Source organism: Tyto alba, unplaced genomic scaffold, assembly GCF_018691265.1.
Source record: "Tyto alba isolate M040663 unplaced genomic scaffold, T.alba_DEE_v4.0 Super-Scaffold_14, whole genome shotgun sequence".
NCBI classification, from domain to species: Eukaryota; Metazoa; Chordata; class Aves; order Strigiformes; family Tytonidae; genus Tyto; species Tyto alba.
In genome coordinates this window covers 26,942,499-26,959,530 of record NW_024881276.1, presented here as the reverse complement: position 1 = coordinate 26,959,530, position 17,032 = coordinate 26,942,499, and the positions used below count along the sequence as shown (strand labels likewise).

Genomic DNA, 17,032 nt, shown 5'->3' with positions numbered 1-17,032 from the left:
TCTTTAGAAGAGAGCAATTCATGCATCAGTTTGACAAACCACAGTAAACCAGGCTGTGCTAACAGCAAATCTGTTGTTGCATCTATTGATTGTTGAGAAAAATGAGCTAGAAAGGGTATCTGCTAGTTTAAAAATAATGATGTGACTACCTGCAGTAATACCGCAAACTAGATTAAAGATTAGACAAACTGAAAAAATAGTAAGATAATAATGAAATAAACTGAATAAATACTGTGCTTTACAGTAACCATTGTCCAAACCTAGCTATCGGTTCATATATAGGACAAATAATGTTTCAACAAAGGGAGTAAGTCACAATGTAAAGAAAACTAAATGCCCTAAAGTTACTCACCTATAAGGAACACTGTATAGGACAATGATATATTCCCCTTTCACACGAAAGGAGTCTCAAACTTGGCCCTATGTCTTTAACCAACCTGAATCTGTGCCTACTGGAAACACTAAGTTTTTTTACCAAGTTAACAGTATACTGAGCCCTCTTGACAAATGATTGTGCAATGAGACCCAAATGATACAAGTATTCATTACTGTATTTTATCCTTATTGACTTTTAAAAAGCGTATTTTATGGACTTGTAGAAATGTAATGATATTTGCTGTTGCCCCATATGTACCTTAAGGATTTCTTTTAGATGGAGTCTCTTAATTTGATTTAAAAGGGCATCAGCTTAAAAATTTCGGTAAAACAAAAAACTGACATTGGGCTGTGCACACACCTGAACATTAGGGTGGTTAACAGGGGAGGTGTCATGGTTTGAACCCAGGCGGCAGCCAAACACCATGCAGCCTCTTGCTCACCCTCCCCTGCCCGGGGGATGGAGGAGGGAATTGGAGGTGTGAAGGGAGACTAGCAGGTTGAGATAAAACCAGTTTAATAATTGTAATAAAATAAGAAAAAAAAAAAATAGAAAGCACAAACAGGTAATGCACAGTGCTATTTCCCATCACCCACCGACCGATACCCAGCCTGTCCCTGACTAACAACCCTGAAATACCAAGATCCTGCAATTTCAGTCCTGAAAAGGAGGGAACCCCCTCCTTCCTGGCTGCCCCTCCTTCATATACTGAGCATGATGTTACAGGATATGGAATATTTCACTGGCCGATTTGGGTCCGGTGCTCTGGCTGTGCTCCCTCCCAGCTCCTTGTGCACCTGCGCACGGGCAGGACATGGGGAGCTGGAGAGTCCTTGATCTCTTAGCGACAAATGAAAGCATCAGTGTGTTATCAGCATTCTTCTCATACCAAATCCCATACTGAATCCAAAACAGCCCTATGCTAGCTAAGATCTAGAAAAAGCTAATGATCCAACTGCATCCCTTAAGATACTTCACTTTTTTGGGTGTGTGTGTGTGTGTGGGAGGTGTGGGGGGGTAAGGAACACAACAAAAACTCTAAGCACAGTTGAAATTCCTAGGGAGATTTTAGATGTTCATATTCTGGTCTTTGTGATTCAGTGACAGGTTTGGAGAGATTAGAGCAAACACCAACCTCTGAACAGTCTTTCAAATTGTAAGTCAGGACCAATCCCCTAACAATATGAAGACACATAATGTACAGAGCCTGTTTTAATAAATCTTAGCATCATTCTGATAAACTTAAAAAAAAAACCTAAAAAAACAAATCTCCTAATCATAACAAGTCAGCTAGCATGCAGAAGCATTTAAGTAACAGACAAAATTACAGGAGGGAAAAACAAACAAACAAACAAAAAAAAAAAACACACAACAAAAAGCAAATAAGGAAACTTTTTGAAACAAGTGGAATGGTAAATCTTGCTTCTGCAACTACCTGGAATTTCTGCCCTTCAGTTGGCTGTTGTTAACTGCTTTACAGAGACCTTCTCATGTAATGTCTTATCGGTCTGATAATGTAGTTAGAGCAGTGACATGATGCTCCAGTTAGATACAACATTGCTTGAGACACGCGCGAACCTATGCAACTAAAGCAAGCAAGGACTAGGAGGGTCACTGAAAGTATCTGTAACAGCACCCCCCCACACCCCGTCCACAGACAACCTCCCCCTCAAAACCACCCAAACCCCTATATGTTAAATCTGGGAAAAGGCAGACATGCATCAGAACACTACCAATGAAGCATCAAAGTGCCTCTCTGTCTTAAGGACACTACACATCACTGACAGAATAAAATCCAAAAGTCCAATCAAGTTACAGATTCCAGTGTACACCATGGAAGTAAGAATAATTAAACCATCTTTCCATAAAATTCATAAGTTACTTTAACTGAAAGTAACAGTTGTAAGTCTGTTTTAGCATAGAAATTTCAACAGAAAATTAAGACAATCTAAAGTAAGAACTATTATGTTACCCACAAACTCAAGGTAACAGGAGTACAAACCAGTGGGTTTCCATTACTGAAATTCTCAAAACAAGGAGCAGGAGAAAGAAAGAGAATGCACTGCTCCTTTCTGCTACCTTGAGCTGCCTATCATAGAACTCTTCCGCAGCACCCTTTAGAATATTGCTTAGTTTTGTGCCAACCACCTCAAAGCCAGCATTTCTCAAATTTAACTGTCACAACACACACACCCCCAGCAATCCTACTTCAGAATAGATATTTTAGTATTAGTTACTAGATACTGCTCCACAGATAAGCGAGTGCAAGTTAAAGATGGAAAGAACGATCATGATTTAATGGCAAGTTTTTCAGAGAAGTGTATCGCCTGAATTGCACAACAGCAGCCGGTGTTCAAGTCTGAATCATAAAAACCATAAAACTACAAACTGTAGTACTTTTCTCTCAGTGCTGTGTTTGATAACCTTGCAGTTCCAAGCCTGTCTAGACTTCTAGATACTGTCATCATCATACTTTACAGTTCTCCTTCCCCCATTTATAGTTATTTTAGAACAACAAGGAACACTATTACACTTTGTATAGTCCAAATCCTCCCAGTCATTATCCAGTCATTAATCTTACAGCCTCCCTCATCTAGTCAGTATCAAGAGTTAGATGTGTTAACTTCGAAAATCTTACCTTTTCTAAAGACTTTTGTTTTTCCTTTTCTCCTCCTCTTTTTTGTTTTGGAAGAAGTTTCACAATAATTACTGTTATTGGAATATGTCTCAGATTCTGTATCAGAAGAGTGATCGAAGCTGGTACCTAGTCCAGATTTTGAACTCCTAGCAATTTTAGTTGGCACTAAACTCTCTGAGACAAAAATTCTCTCAACCTCTCTGTCTTCTGTTTCAGATTCTGCTGTGTCCTCTAAATCACTCAAGACCTTTGCTTTTTTTAAAGGAACAGCAAGCTGCAGACCAGTTGCTTTTCTGCCATTCCATCTATCTGATTCATAATCCACTTCATCCTCAGAGTTGCTCACCGCAGGCTTATTATGCGCAGAAGTTGACTGGTCAGAAACTTTTTGAGTGCTCCCATCCTCTGAATTATGGCTTTTGGAGTCCTCTTCCGAAAAGTCTAGGGTGGGATTTTTTATTTTGGGAGATAAAGAATGGACTATTCCATGTAACTGTTTATGACCATTGCTTTGCCAGTTTTTCTGCTTCATCTGCGTGTCTGTCTCAGAATCCGAAGTTCCATTTTCAGATTCACTAACAAATTTTCTCCGTGCAGCAGATGAACCAGGTTGAGAAGGAATTTTCCTCCTGGCAAGCGGCTCTTCTATTTCTTTTTCACTTTCGGACTTTAAGCCTACATCATCCTCAGAACCCTCCAGTAACATTCGCCTGGCTGCAGCTGAGGCATTTCGGTGAGGCAGTTTTCTGTTCTTGCATCCAATGCCAATACTTTCTGAGCTTGAAACCTCTTCCTCCACATCACTCATCAGCCTTAACTTATTAGCAGCCAGAGCAGCACTCCTGCGTGGAGTTTTTCTATGTCTACCAGTACTATTACTGAGCGACTCAGATGTCACCACTGAGGTATTTTCAGAGTCACTTTCATATAACTTTTTCCTGACAGTTTTTCTTGTATTCCCATTCTCCTGAAGAAGTGTTCCTGCAAAGGAAAAAGTAATATTAATATCTTAAATATAAAAATAGAAGCCTAAGTCTTGTCAAATCTGGAACAGGTTCAACCCACAGACAAATGAAATATACTCCTGGTAATAGTTACGTGCTTTTGCTGTCTGCCAAAAGAAGTTTTTTAGCTATGTCATAAATTTCAGATTCATTATAGTTTTGTGAAAATTAGAACTACTTTGAAAACTATTGCTTTTACTTTCATTAAGATATAAAATGTTGCAAGACATTCCCTCTCACTAGGATCTTGGTTCCTGCCCTCCCCCCCAAGTACGTAAAAGAAAACCCAAACTTTTTAAAAGTTGGGTGTAGTATTTTGAGAGCTTCAGAACTACCACCTATCGAAAAAGTTAGTATCTTACATATACAGCAGTTTAAAAAATAATAATTGCATTTAGTTATATAGATATATATATGCAGACTTGTGTTATTGCCATTCACAAGAAAACTACTCAAATCTTACCTATTTGTTTTCTCTGAGCAGCTCTATTTCTGGTTATCCTACAATTGCTGTTCTTTCTTCTACATACACCATTGTGTAGTGGAGGTGACACAAGAGCCACAGAGCTTTCCTTGCTGTCTTCTGAGCTACTTGTAGAGGATGAAGAGGAAGTAGATGAAGAAACCAAAGAACCTTCTATTTCACTTTCTGTTTTAAAAAAAAACAATAATTGTCAAGTAGAATTCTAAACATACCGTTAACTTCCAGTTAAGAGCTACTTTTTGCTGATCCAGGAAATCTTCAAAATTTCCTAATGATATTATCTCAAAACACAGTATCATGCCTTAATGTCTTACATGTATGAAATTGATAGCTTTATGAAATACAGCACTATTTATACAGTGTTCAGTGATAGGAAGCCTCTTTAACCTGTATTTTAAGTTTCAAGTAAAGTAACACAGCTGTTTCCAAGTAACAGAAGAGAAAAGCATGTTAAAATAAAACTCAAAACATATTCTGATAGATCTCTCTAACAGAGACTTGCATTCTTATTCTTTGAAAGAAGTTAAATTTTTGTCAAAGTGAGGTGGAGGGGAAGAAGGAAAAGACAGGAAGGTTTATTATGTCTCGGGGAGCTTCTATTATATGCTAACTTTGGATGACAATTTTTATGTAACATATATGGGTGTATAACCTGTATTTTATGTAGTACCACTTATCAAATACTTTACATTTTCCTCTCAAATAAGAGACATCCATTCACTACAACCACTCTCCTAGAACAGCTGCTTGAAATGAAGAAATTCTGTTATTCTATTTGGGAAGACTTAAGAGCATCACGTAACCACGCAGTTAGCAGGTCAACTTTTTCTTATCACTAGTCTTACTCAATTCAGCTTTGTTTTGAATCCCCATATAAAAACTGCAAAAAAAATACCATCCGCTCGACTGAAAAATGGATATACAACCTAGACAGCTTTGCCTCTAAGCAGCAAACTATCCTATTGATAGATTTCTTCTTAGGGGCAAGCTTCTTCATTAGTAAAAGTTTAGTAAACTTAGTGTATTCTATAGGGTTATTAAGCAGAAATTGCTATCTTCGGTACACAGATCTTTTTATAACATTCAATAATGTATTAAGTGTCCAAAATTCATTAAAATACACAAAATAAAAAATCACATTAAAAACGCAAACCTCATTTAACAATTCATATTTGCCATAATTTCCAATTACATTCTAAAGGAAAGGAAACCTTAGTGGACAATTCATAGATAAGACCAAGATGAAAATCCTCAACTGAAACAGATTCCATTTCTGACCTGATGATAATGCAGAACAATTTGTTAGTGTTGTGGATCTAGCTTTTCCATTCCTTTCAAAGGATGCCAGGCATGCAGAATCAGAGGATTCACCAGAGGAACTACGGTTGTAATCGCTAGCATTCATTTTATGGCTTGCAACACAGGCGGCTCTGCTTGAGGTAGGTTGAGTAAAAGAATCTTCCTGCTCAGATTCAGTTTTTGCCTGAGACTTTAATGATTTCTGCTTCACATTTCTAGTGAAAAAGGAAAGAAGTGAAAGCAACACAGGTTGTAAAACTATGAGAAATAATGGCAATTATGGATTTTAACAATGATTCCCTCTGAAAGCTTAACTAAATGTATGCCATACGATTTTAGATGTATGGTAGTTAGATTTGTGAGCTAACATGGCATGGGACAATTTTAACTTTCACAGGGATAAGCATTAAGTAGTTTCATTGAAATAATAGTCTGCGTTCCCAGTGAAGTTATACAAGAGGATTTCTTTCTCTGCCCTAAGAAACAAAAGAAGTTAATACTTAATGCCTACTAGACAGTAGTGTCCTCTTATTGTTTACCAGGAAATTGCAAGAGCAGCCTCAATTTCTGTTGAATTCCCAGTCTCTTGTTAATTGCACACAGGCCTCGAACTAACTGCTATGCATAGTAACATTATTCCACAACAGAGTTCCAAAGACACAAAGAAGGTGTATCTTTAGAGAAAGCTTGCTGTCTAAAATAAAATGCACGTTTGTAGAGAAACTCACTGATTTAATTCTTCCTTGCTATACGTGCTAGCACTACATGCAGTCCTGGTAAGTCACTTATTTTTAAATTTAGAATTACTATTTTATCAGTTGCTTCCTTACAGGCTTTCAGATATTCATCTGGGTGCACAAGATGTATATGCTTTTTTTTTCTATTCAATCGTCCTCCCACACAGTCCCAAACTTCAGTCCTGCTGAGCACTACTGACTTGTAAACAAGTCACATACAGTTCTTCAGATACGAGCAGAAGGCTAGTTTCAAAGGAAAATTTCTGCCTATTCTGATGTGCATTTCTTTATTTCTCTGTGAAGAAATGAGAACCCAAGGAATACTCCCAGTAAAGCTTAAAGCCCATTGCCAGGTATGCCTGCAGCGTAATCCAACACATATGCATAAAGGAATTTGAAAATGTAGAAGTAATCCACTGACATTTTAAAAGAAGAAAGCCAAACATGGAATTAAATGTATTCTTAGATCTATTTTTTCCTAAAACTCATTCCTATCCTTTCACTGTCAGACAAGAAAGGCTGGACAGTAACAGAAAGGTGTAAGCTCAGTTTCAGCAATTTACCATGTTTAACTTTTATATTTTGTCTCACTTCATCCCACATGCAAATTAAGAATACATGAGTTAAGCTCTTGACACAACTGCTGGTTGACATGACTGTCTTTCTTCAAAAGAGAAAAGGCATATCTAACTACCAACAGAATACTACAGTAAGTGAAGATTTCTACCAATTTCACAGGACTGACTTTCTTCCGTACATGATAAAACATGTAATATATGCAGCTTTGTAATCTTTGTAATACATACAATAAGTAAATCTTTATTTCATTCCTCATTATTTCAGTCAGATTAAATACTGATTTGCTGAACAGAGATATTTAAAAAAAGCAAAAGCCAAAACCCCAACCTATTCTACTCTTCAGTCTCTTCGTTGTTTCACAGCCTGTTTCATACTACACAACAAAAGCTGCTTTTTATTTGTGTCTTTCCTACTGCAAGAGAAGTAATTATAAAGTCTCACTAGAGTTAGCTAACCATTTAATAAATCAACTGTTCTCTTCTTCATAGACTAAATATGAGTCAGTATGAATATTTGTCAGCTGTGATACATCTCTACATCTTCATAATTTGTTTACCTGAGCATTTTGGTAGGATGCTGCACTGAGCTTTGATTATGAAATCTTCTAGTATACCTCTGGTTTCTTCGTAGTTTTTCATTCTGTTTCTGACAATTTTTGAAATCTGAAACAATTCTTCTTATTTTCTCTTCAAATAGTGCTGACAACCTCAAGGTCATACTATAAATCTAGGTAAGGAAGAAGCTTATATTAAAAACCTTTCATCCAAGAGTAACATTTCTAAAATTAAAAACTGTACAGAAAAGAAACAGAAAAAGCATGGCACACTAGATAATATGTAACATATAATATGTAGCATATGTAATACTAGATAAACAAGAATTTAACATATAAAATACTTTTGCCATACTTCCCACTATCTAGCCATCCATCAACTTTATCAAAAGTGCTGATAAACAAACTTCCAAATTAATACCTCATTTAATTAAGACAAGCATAAACCCCCAATAATAAACCCCTCAATATTAACAGCTACCTTTGACTTTTTGTTTGGAGTATAAGATTTTGCATTACTAAATATTAGTCTTATATCTTTGCACAGTTCCATTGGAGTGTCATAATTTCCAGCTTCCAGAGTTTCTTTCACTGTACCAAAGTCCATTGGAGTGTCTATAATATGCCTGTAATCCTAAATAAAACATACGAAAAAAAGATTCAAGAAGGTATAAAGAAAAAACCAACCAAACAAACAAACAAAAAAAACCAAAACAAAACAACAAAATCCTTTTGAATTTTATTTCTGTAATTTAAGGGTAGCTAAAATGGCCACAGATTATCTTGTCCATGAGCTGAAAATAGAAGCACCTACCACAGCAGACAGCAATACTTTTGCTGAGAGTAGTTGATTTAAAGTCTCCACTACATTATCCCATACGAACTCTTGCTCATTTTCAAGGTTGCCTTCAGAATTTCTGAAGGATCATAAATTGACAGTGTCACTTGCTTGCACATGCAGATTTCCCATTTCAATTCTCTTGAAGTTCCTCAATAAAAACTACCCAGTAACATTAACATGCAAGCCATTGCTTTCATTGTTAATCAGAATGAGAAATGAGACTGTTGTAAATCACCATGTAATCCTTTCCATGATGCATTTACTGTGAGAAACAAACTGATGTGGTTAAAAAAAAAAAACAAAACCAAAAAAACCCAACAAAACAACCCCACAAATCAGAACACCTCTATCCTTCTCTCCTGTTAATGAATTTTAGAGAACCTCAAGATGTTTTAAAATCTGAAGTGAGAACCAGACTCAAGATATGAAGTCCATAGGAAAGTAGTTGCATGCTTGCTAAGAAGTTTTTTTTCCTTGAAAGTTTGCTGTGTTTTTAGACAAAGAGAGACCAAAGAGTTAGCATGAATGTCATGAACAGCTAATAGAAAGGGAAGGAACAAATCAAGTTTGTAGCTCAGGCTCAGTAAACAGATTTTGTAGATCGTCCCTCAAGAAACTAGTTTTAATTAATAACAGAGATTTGTCCAAAATTATTTACCCATAAAAGACAGTAAAAAAGAAAACAAAAAAAAAGACTGTGAGTGGTTTCAAATGATATTTAAGGTATCAGGATATTTGTAGACACCACCACTGCCCTACAATTGTTTTGTGTTGTGTGTCAATTATTTTGATGGGTGTTACAGCACAGCTCATAGTTCTAAGCACAGAGCAAAGCAAATTTCTTTCAGTGGTTTGGGACTAAAGCTATAAAGAGAACAAATAGCTACAAGTGCAATATGGAGATTTTTTTATGATATCAAATGCTACAAGAAAAAAAATTTATGTCTTACAAGGTTAATAAGAACAACTTACTGGGTATTGATCCAAATCAACTGGCTGCCTGAAAGGTTCAGAATCTTCACACTGGAAAATTAAATTCACCAGTTCCATGCACTGCCTCTTCCAACAGTTTTCATCATAGCCAGTTTTCTGGCTTCTTCCTTTTTTTGAGCCCCGTCCCTTGGGAAAAAAGTCAGAAAAAAGCATTACTGAAATATAGGAATAAAAACTAAACCTGATAATCTGTCTGGAATTATTTCTGTAGCAGAGAAATGCACTTCCAAACATACTGTTTTATAACAGTGTATTGTTTTGTAACATGGCAGTACACTACTAGCAGATTTTTTCCTAATCTTTATTAATAAACTCTGACAAATTATATAATTTTATTTTAATATTTCAAGGTTTTTTTTAATACTAAGTAACTAAGACACACAAAAACATACCCTCTGATACTAAATTATTCTCAAAAGATTCTAATAATATCCATCACTCATAATATTTTTTTCCAAGCATCTCAGCTGAATAATGCTTTTATTTTAGTACCATAGTGATAACTGAAAATTGTTACACTAGAAAGCACTGGTATCAAACTTGTAATTAAGATTTTCCTAGACAGCTATACAGAACAAGTATAGAAGCATTAAAACAGCAAAGACTTACTTAAGCAAAGCTTTTACTTCCTTAATACCACTGGAAAAATTCTGTTCTATGTTTGTTATAAAACCGAGCATCACTCCCACAGAATTTCAATACAGCCTGTTAATCAATTTTTCCTGCCAGACCCGATTTCAGTATATACGGTAAAGATTAGCCAACTCACTTTTCTTCTTCTATACGTTGTTCTTGGAAGACATTTTTCATCATCCTGCACAAAATAAAAATCAATCATCTTAAAAATTATAGATGAAAAAATAGGTATTGGGTGCTCAAAGTGTCATCAGATTTGATATTGGGGTAAAAATAGATTTTTATTCTTATTTCTTTCAATAAGACAGAAGATGAACATATCAAAAAATAAAACACAGCATTTGAGACTTGGAAAGCAACATTCTGGATACCACCAGTGAAGATTCCCAACTCCAATTCTTATTCTTAATACAAAGGGAAAACCACCACCAGAAAAATTGCAATGAGAAAATACCCATCAGCTTTGAACTTCAATGACTAAAGATTATCAGTAATTCAATTCACTGATAATAAAAGTCATAAAACTTTCTTATTTTTGCTTGTCCGGAGTTTAGGAAAAGACATCCTGTGAGCAAGTTACTTCTGGTGAAAAGAAAAACCTTACAATGTGAAAGTGCTACAGCGATGGTGAAGCGGCAAGATAAAGAACTAATAGGACCCAATGTTCCTCCCTAGGTATTAACACCCAAGGGAGAGCAGCTACTTCGAAACTTTATGAAGTCTTGTTAGTAAGTAACAAATTAGAAATCAAAATGTGAAAGAAGACATCAGCAGTTTGGGCAGTTTTCGGTACACTATTAATAAACATACAGCACTGCAGATAGCATTCACCGGATAACCACAGTGCATATTTACCTCTATGAGATTTAAGATAAATGCACTTTATTAAATTCTGAAGCATGCAAATCTGATGCATGATTCATATTATGGTATACAGAGAAACTGAGAGCCAATGCATTGCTGCAGTAGTTACACAACTTGTCAGCTTTTAGCATTTATAGCTATATGAATAACAATTTTGACCTTAGAAATAATCAGATGCATATAATTAAAAAAACCAATGAGAGATAGCTATTCAAGTATTCTTGAAATATTTATATTACATTACTGCATGTTAACATGCTTCAGAAATAAAGTGCTACCCAGCAGAGATGGAAGAATTCTCCTAGTTGATGGCACAAGTAGTACCAAGTGCATATTTGTTACACTACTTAACTAGTATTGATAACTCAAAATTATTTTAATAGAGCATCTCCTCACATCATCCCCCACAATGCTAATATATTCCATGTTTATATTAGCTATGTAAATGCATAAATACACACCAATTTTACCAAAAATATTTGAAGGCTGGTGGTATTTTCTTACCACCATACATTACTGGAATTATCCACAAAAAAATCTTACCAGATCAGCATCAAGACAATCTTGTTCATCATCTGTTGTGCTACATAGTTCAAAAATGTTTGTACAGTCCTGATCACTGTAATGCAATTAATCTCTGTTACTAGAATAGCAAGAACATAACTGTCATTTTCTAGATTAAACACAGCCACAACCAAAAGCTACACATAAACTGGAAGACAGTAACTAAGAATTAAATTAAATATAAAAATGGCAAGATTATAATATTAACAAAGTAATGTTACATCTGAAAAACTGCTATAACTGTACATTTCAGAAGTGAGGGAAGGAGGGTTAAATTACCATCACTGATTTGAAAGGGGCTTTCATAGCTGATCTACCTGCAAGAAGGCTGCCTATACCAACTTCTTTCAAAAATGAACCTCTCAACTGAAATAAGTGAGACAAGCTGTAACAGGAACTTCTAGGCATGTGCTAGACAGCACAGAACTTACTTGATAGGTTGAGCTACTTTCACTCATGTAACTAAAACATCAGTGAATGCCACTAAGGGAAAACGTGAAAAGGTCTCTATGCTGAACACTTAAGTATTTCCCTGGTTAAGATAATACTCAAAAAGAATTATACAACTGTCCCACAGTGTATTGAAAAATAGTAAGAAATCAAAAGAAGCAGAATTCACAACAAAGGGATATTAAGATGCTTATACTGTTCCATCATTTAAGAGCACGAGTATTCAAGCACTATTTAGATTAAAATGTCACTTACTTGATAAACTTTAAGAGCTGGGTAGTGATCTTTTTTGCAGCTCTAGCAATAGCACTCCCAGGTTCATTGAAGGTCCTAGCATTGCTTTCAATATATCTTACTTCCCAAACCAATGCAGAAATTCTCCTTAAAATTAAAAAACATCGCACCTTTAGAACTAAGATAAAAAGCTTAAAAACTGCAAAAATTAATTTTCTGTCCACATTAGATTAAGATAGTTGTCCTTGGTTTTATTTTTGCTTAAACCAGTCTCAAACCTTTCCTTCACATGTAAAACTGAAATATCTGCGTATGTGTATGCATACATACACAGACACACACTCAACTCAAGGATGCAAAACCAACAAGGCACATCTTTGCTCACTCATTTTCCAACTCGTTGCTAATTCATCTTCAGAAAGCTTGCGAAATTCTAGCATGCCTGGTTTCATTCTCAAAATTCAGTTAATAAAACTAGCCAAGTAAGCACGAGCATTTGTTACCACTAAGTTACACAATATCACTGAAATATTAACTGGGCATTGCCGATTTCCTGGATTGTTTAAAAACGCATGCATTTTTAAAAATGTTTACATTTGGCCTTATTCAAAAAGGAGGGAAAAAAGTACTATTTAACCACCACTGTAAAGTGTAACATTTATTCTGGAAACATCAGAAGTTGCTTGTCAAAAAGCCCTATCAAATGGAACACAATTTATGTAGTATCTTAGTAATTCTTAACTAATGAACACAAGGGACAAGCAACTAAAAAAGGGTGACAAGAAACTTAGTCTAATTATGTTTTTAAAGACATCTCAGCTACAATGTTCTTTCCTGTCTTCCCTCAAACATCTTGCTTTGAGGCCAACTGAGCAGTCAAAGCAGTGCCCTCTAAGACAGATTTGTAGAAACTGCTACAAATTAAAATTGTAACTTGATAGAAATGAGCTAGCACAAGAATGTAATTTTGTTTTTATCATTAATTTTTCCAATTCCCTATAATCGTGAAGCAGAGATACCCCAAGTCTGCAGCTCTTCCATAGTCTGAAATTCTACAGAATTTCAAACTATTTCCTAAGACATTATTTCAGTCTTATGTAGGATGAAAACAACTATTAATGTCTCTTCACTGTATTTACAGACACACTAAATGCAAGTCCAGATGAAGACGACCTTTACATTTCTTTTAGACCTACAGGCACCTAGGACACCCAGCAAAACAGAACATTATCATCACTACACTTCAGTTCCTTCCTTCTCTACTGTAAGTGTTTATAATTTAAAACGCTGGTGGTAATATTTAACATTTCATCTCTGTGTTTAAGCCCATTTCTGAAAGTAGTAAGTGCTTAAGAGCTTAAAACTCTTCAATGTAAATTAAGTATAGCACTTTAAAATCTGAATTAAGTCTTCAGCGCAGAAGTAACTTCATTTTTTCTTTTATATTTACTTACTTTAAATAGCATATTTCTCAAAGAATGAATGTCTGTGTATTGTAACTCTGAAAACAGTACCAATACAGGCTGCAATCAATAGCCTTAAGAACTAAGAAACATAATAAAAATTAATATAACATTGCAGTTATCAAGCATCAGCGCCCTGCTACAAAACGCTAGTAATGCTGAGTTCAGGTACTGGACTATTGGTTTTCAGAGTGTTTGTAAAAAGAGTAATTGCTCTTCTTACTAAAAAAAGTTTAGATCTTCCCACAACAAATGTGAGGCCACATTCTCCCTTATTTCTACTGCTAGTACTAACCTGTAAAATCGGTTGGCCAGTCTTGTCCGAATAGTGTTCAGGTCTGTTGGATAAGCAATCACAGTACAGTACTTGGGATATATACACAGGTCAACTGGGCCAGCAAAAGCTGCTGAAATGTCTGTTAAGAAACAACAAGATTAATTAAACTATTTTAGGCTTGTATGCATATGACAACTGAGCCAGGTGTTCAATTGCTATGTATAATTATCCTTGATAAAACCAATGCTGTATAAAAATATAAAAATCTCAGTATGGACAAACAGAAAGAACTGCCCATAAAAATGTATGAACATTTACAGTACTTTATCATAAGGAATTTGTAAAGGATGCCATGGATATTCCAGGGACCTGTAATGAAATGTAATGTTATGAGAAAACTACCTTAAGCTTAGATTACATGCTCACCTAGAGTCAGAAGCTGATCAATACCACTGATAATCCGTTCACACGCTTCATCACGAGATCTCATACCCCACTCCCCTTCTTGGGGTTTGTACAGGAGCTTCTCCACCTCTTCAAAAGTCACGGAAACGCTAGCTCCTAATTCTTCAGGCTGATGAACTGAAGAGAGATAGCAGATAGGAAGAGGTAAGAAGTGAGAACACAAACCAACAAGATAAATTGTTAAGTACTCACATTTATTAAATACTCATATGCTCATAACTGACAAGAAAATTCTTGCCTTAAAGTGGAGTTCGATGCTAAGACTATGGGGAAAAGTAGTACACAAAACGCATACAACAAAGATATCCTTTATTCACCTCTTCTGTAATTCTGAATTTCCAGAAGACTATTTCCTCTCTTCATCTAAGCACCAGATATAAAACAGGACTTAAACTCAGAGGAGCTGTTTATGTGCTTTTGTTTTAAACACATGCCCTAAACTTAACAGGATCATAACTTAGTTTAAGGAGTCAGTTTGTGCGCCCAACCTTTTAATATGTGCAAGACTGGCAATGTGCATTGTACATCCTTCCTGGTATTAACAACCGTGATCTTCCAGATAATTTTAAAAATATTTGTTTTTAACATGGCAGATTAATTGTTTCAAAGCAGTAAGAACTGCTAGAAATATAAAGCTGTGAAGTATGGTTCTGCGGAAAGTCACACTTCCAAACACTAATGCAATCTAGCCAATTGTCTTGGTTTGGGCTGAAATAGAGTTAATATTCCTTTTCAGGGACTAGATGAGTGCTGTGTTTTGGATTTAGCTTTGGGTTTGGTATGAGAAGAACGCTGATAGCACATCGATGTTTTCAGCTGCTACCAAGACTTCAAGGACTCTCTGACTCCCCATGTCCTGCCCATGCGCAAGGGCACAGGGAGCAGGGAGGGAGCACGGACAGAGCACCTGACCCTAACTGGCCAGTGAAATATTCCATATCATGGAACGTCATGCTCACTATATAGAGGAGGGGGGGTTGGGAAGGGGCTCTCTCTCTCTCTCGCTTCCGGGATTGTGATTGTGGGATCTTGGTATCTCGGGGTCGCTGGCCGGGAACGGGCTGGGTATGGGTCAGCGGGTGGTGAGCAATTACGCTGTACATTGCCTGTTTATATATTTCTTTTTGTTTTCCCCCATCATCGTTATTGTTCTCGTTTTATTACCATTATTAAACTGTTCTGATCTCAGCCTGCGAGTCTCCCTTCACCCCTCTAATTCCCTCCCCCATTCCCAGGTGGGGAGGGGGAAGGGAGGGTGACCAGCTGCGGGGGTTGGTTGCCCATCAGGCCCAAACCACAACACCAATGCAGAATGACTGAGTAGATAATGTATTATCCCCCTCAACTCCACAGACTGTTTTTAGTACATCTGCAGTTTCTGCACTTTCATTGTTTTTGAAAAGCTAAGTTCCTCATTTAATTTGAGTACTTGAACAAGCATGTGAAGGCTCCTGATCAGACACTGCGGGTAGGCAAGATCACTTCTTTGTACTGATTAGGACAAGTGGAATTAGCAGATAAATTATTTTTTATTAGCAGATAAATTCAACAGTATTAAGCTTGTAGGCCTATAGCTAGAAACTAACAGTAAAAACTTACATTAGCATCTGAGAATCTGTCCATTAAAAATTAAAACAAAAAAGAGGACAGGGTCCTTGTCAGTGTTACAACGACTGTACTCCATGAATAAGTTGCACACACGTTCTAAAATACATTTCATCTACAACTAAGAGGAAAAAAACCCAGAAGCTTTTAGGGGGGGATCTTCTAAGTTTACAAAAAAGACTATTTCTTCCTTCAGCTGAACAGGGTTAGTCTTAATAACCTACAGTAACTGCTAGTTCTCTGTTCATTATTGCATTGACAGAGCCCTAACAATATTTGTTATCCACTGAAATAATACTAAAGACGAAGCAGTTCAAGAAACAAACGGATGAAATACAAAAGGTACTAAGAAAAGTTGAAGGGGCAGAGGCGACTCACTTAGATGATCCTTCTAACTCATCTTCAAGCTGAAATAAATTCTGCAACCAAACTTCCTGAAGACAACACTAAGGGAGTGCAGCAAGTAATGCTTCTACACTTACACAGGATTGTGTCAAGAAGAACTCAACATGGTATCTGGTACTCCATTGCATAAACGCTCAAGAGGGATTTTCTCCTGCAGGAGTAAGAACTAAAGCAGAATGACAGACTAAAACCAACAAAACTGTCCTTCTCAACAAGCATGTAAAGATTTCTGCATCGTGTTCTTTGCAGAACCCTGGTATATGTGACACAGAAGACTCGTCGTAACTCCTGGCATGTTATATATATACCTATATCTATATATAGTATGACCCTGTGGTCTCATCTTCAGGAATAAATGGGTCACAGAAAGCTGAACCCCCAAGAAAGAGGGTTGCTGTGCTTACAGTCTAAGTACATACAGTTAATACATACAACAGCCAGTCCACACCAATAGTGGTTTAGCAAGCAGGCTGCTGAAAACTGAACTTTCAGGTCCAGGTGCACCAGCTTTTCCTGGTCTTGACAACATTGTCCCTGACAAGACGAGAGTTTGACATCTACTACT

General features: G+C 36.4%; 1 protein-coding gene across 2 annotated transcripts in view; it reads right to left on the bottom strand.

Moving 5' to 3' along the window:
- The window catches only part of BRWD1 (bromodomain and WD repeat domain containing 1), a 61,073-nt gene that overhangs the window by 6,360 nt on the left and 37,681 nt on the right, over positions 1-17,032 (bottom strand). For both annotated transcript variants that reach the window (XM_033011301.2, XM_033011302.2), the window contains 11 exons: positions 14,419-14,574; positions 14,011-14,131; positions 12,274-12,399; positions 11,548-11,623; positions 10,274-10,318; positions 9,484-9,630; positions 8,152-8,304; positions 7,674-7,843; positions 5,781-6,016; positions 4,482-4,667; positions 3,015-3,995 (listed from right to left, as the gene is read on the bottom strand). In XM_033011301.2, coding sequence (XP_032867192.2) covers positions 3,015-3,995; positions 4,482-4,667; positions 5,781-6,016; positions 7,674-7,843; positions 8,152-8,304; positions 9,484-9,630; positions 10,274-10,318; positions 11,548-11,623; positions 12,274-12,399; positions 14,011-14,131; positions 14,419-14,574 — 2,397 coding nt within the window. The remainder of the gene's footprint in view (positions 1-3,014; positions 3,996-4,481; positions 4,668-5,780; positions 6,017-7,673; positions 7,844-8,151; positions 8,305-9,483; positions 9,631-10,273; positions 10,319-11,547; positions 11,624-12,273; positions 12,400-14,010; positions 14,132-14,418; positions 14,575-17,032) is intronic.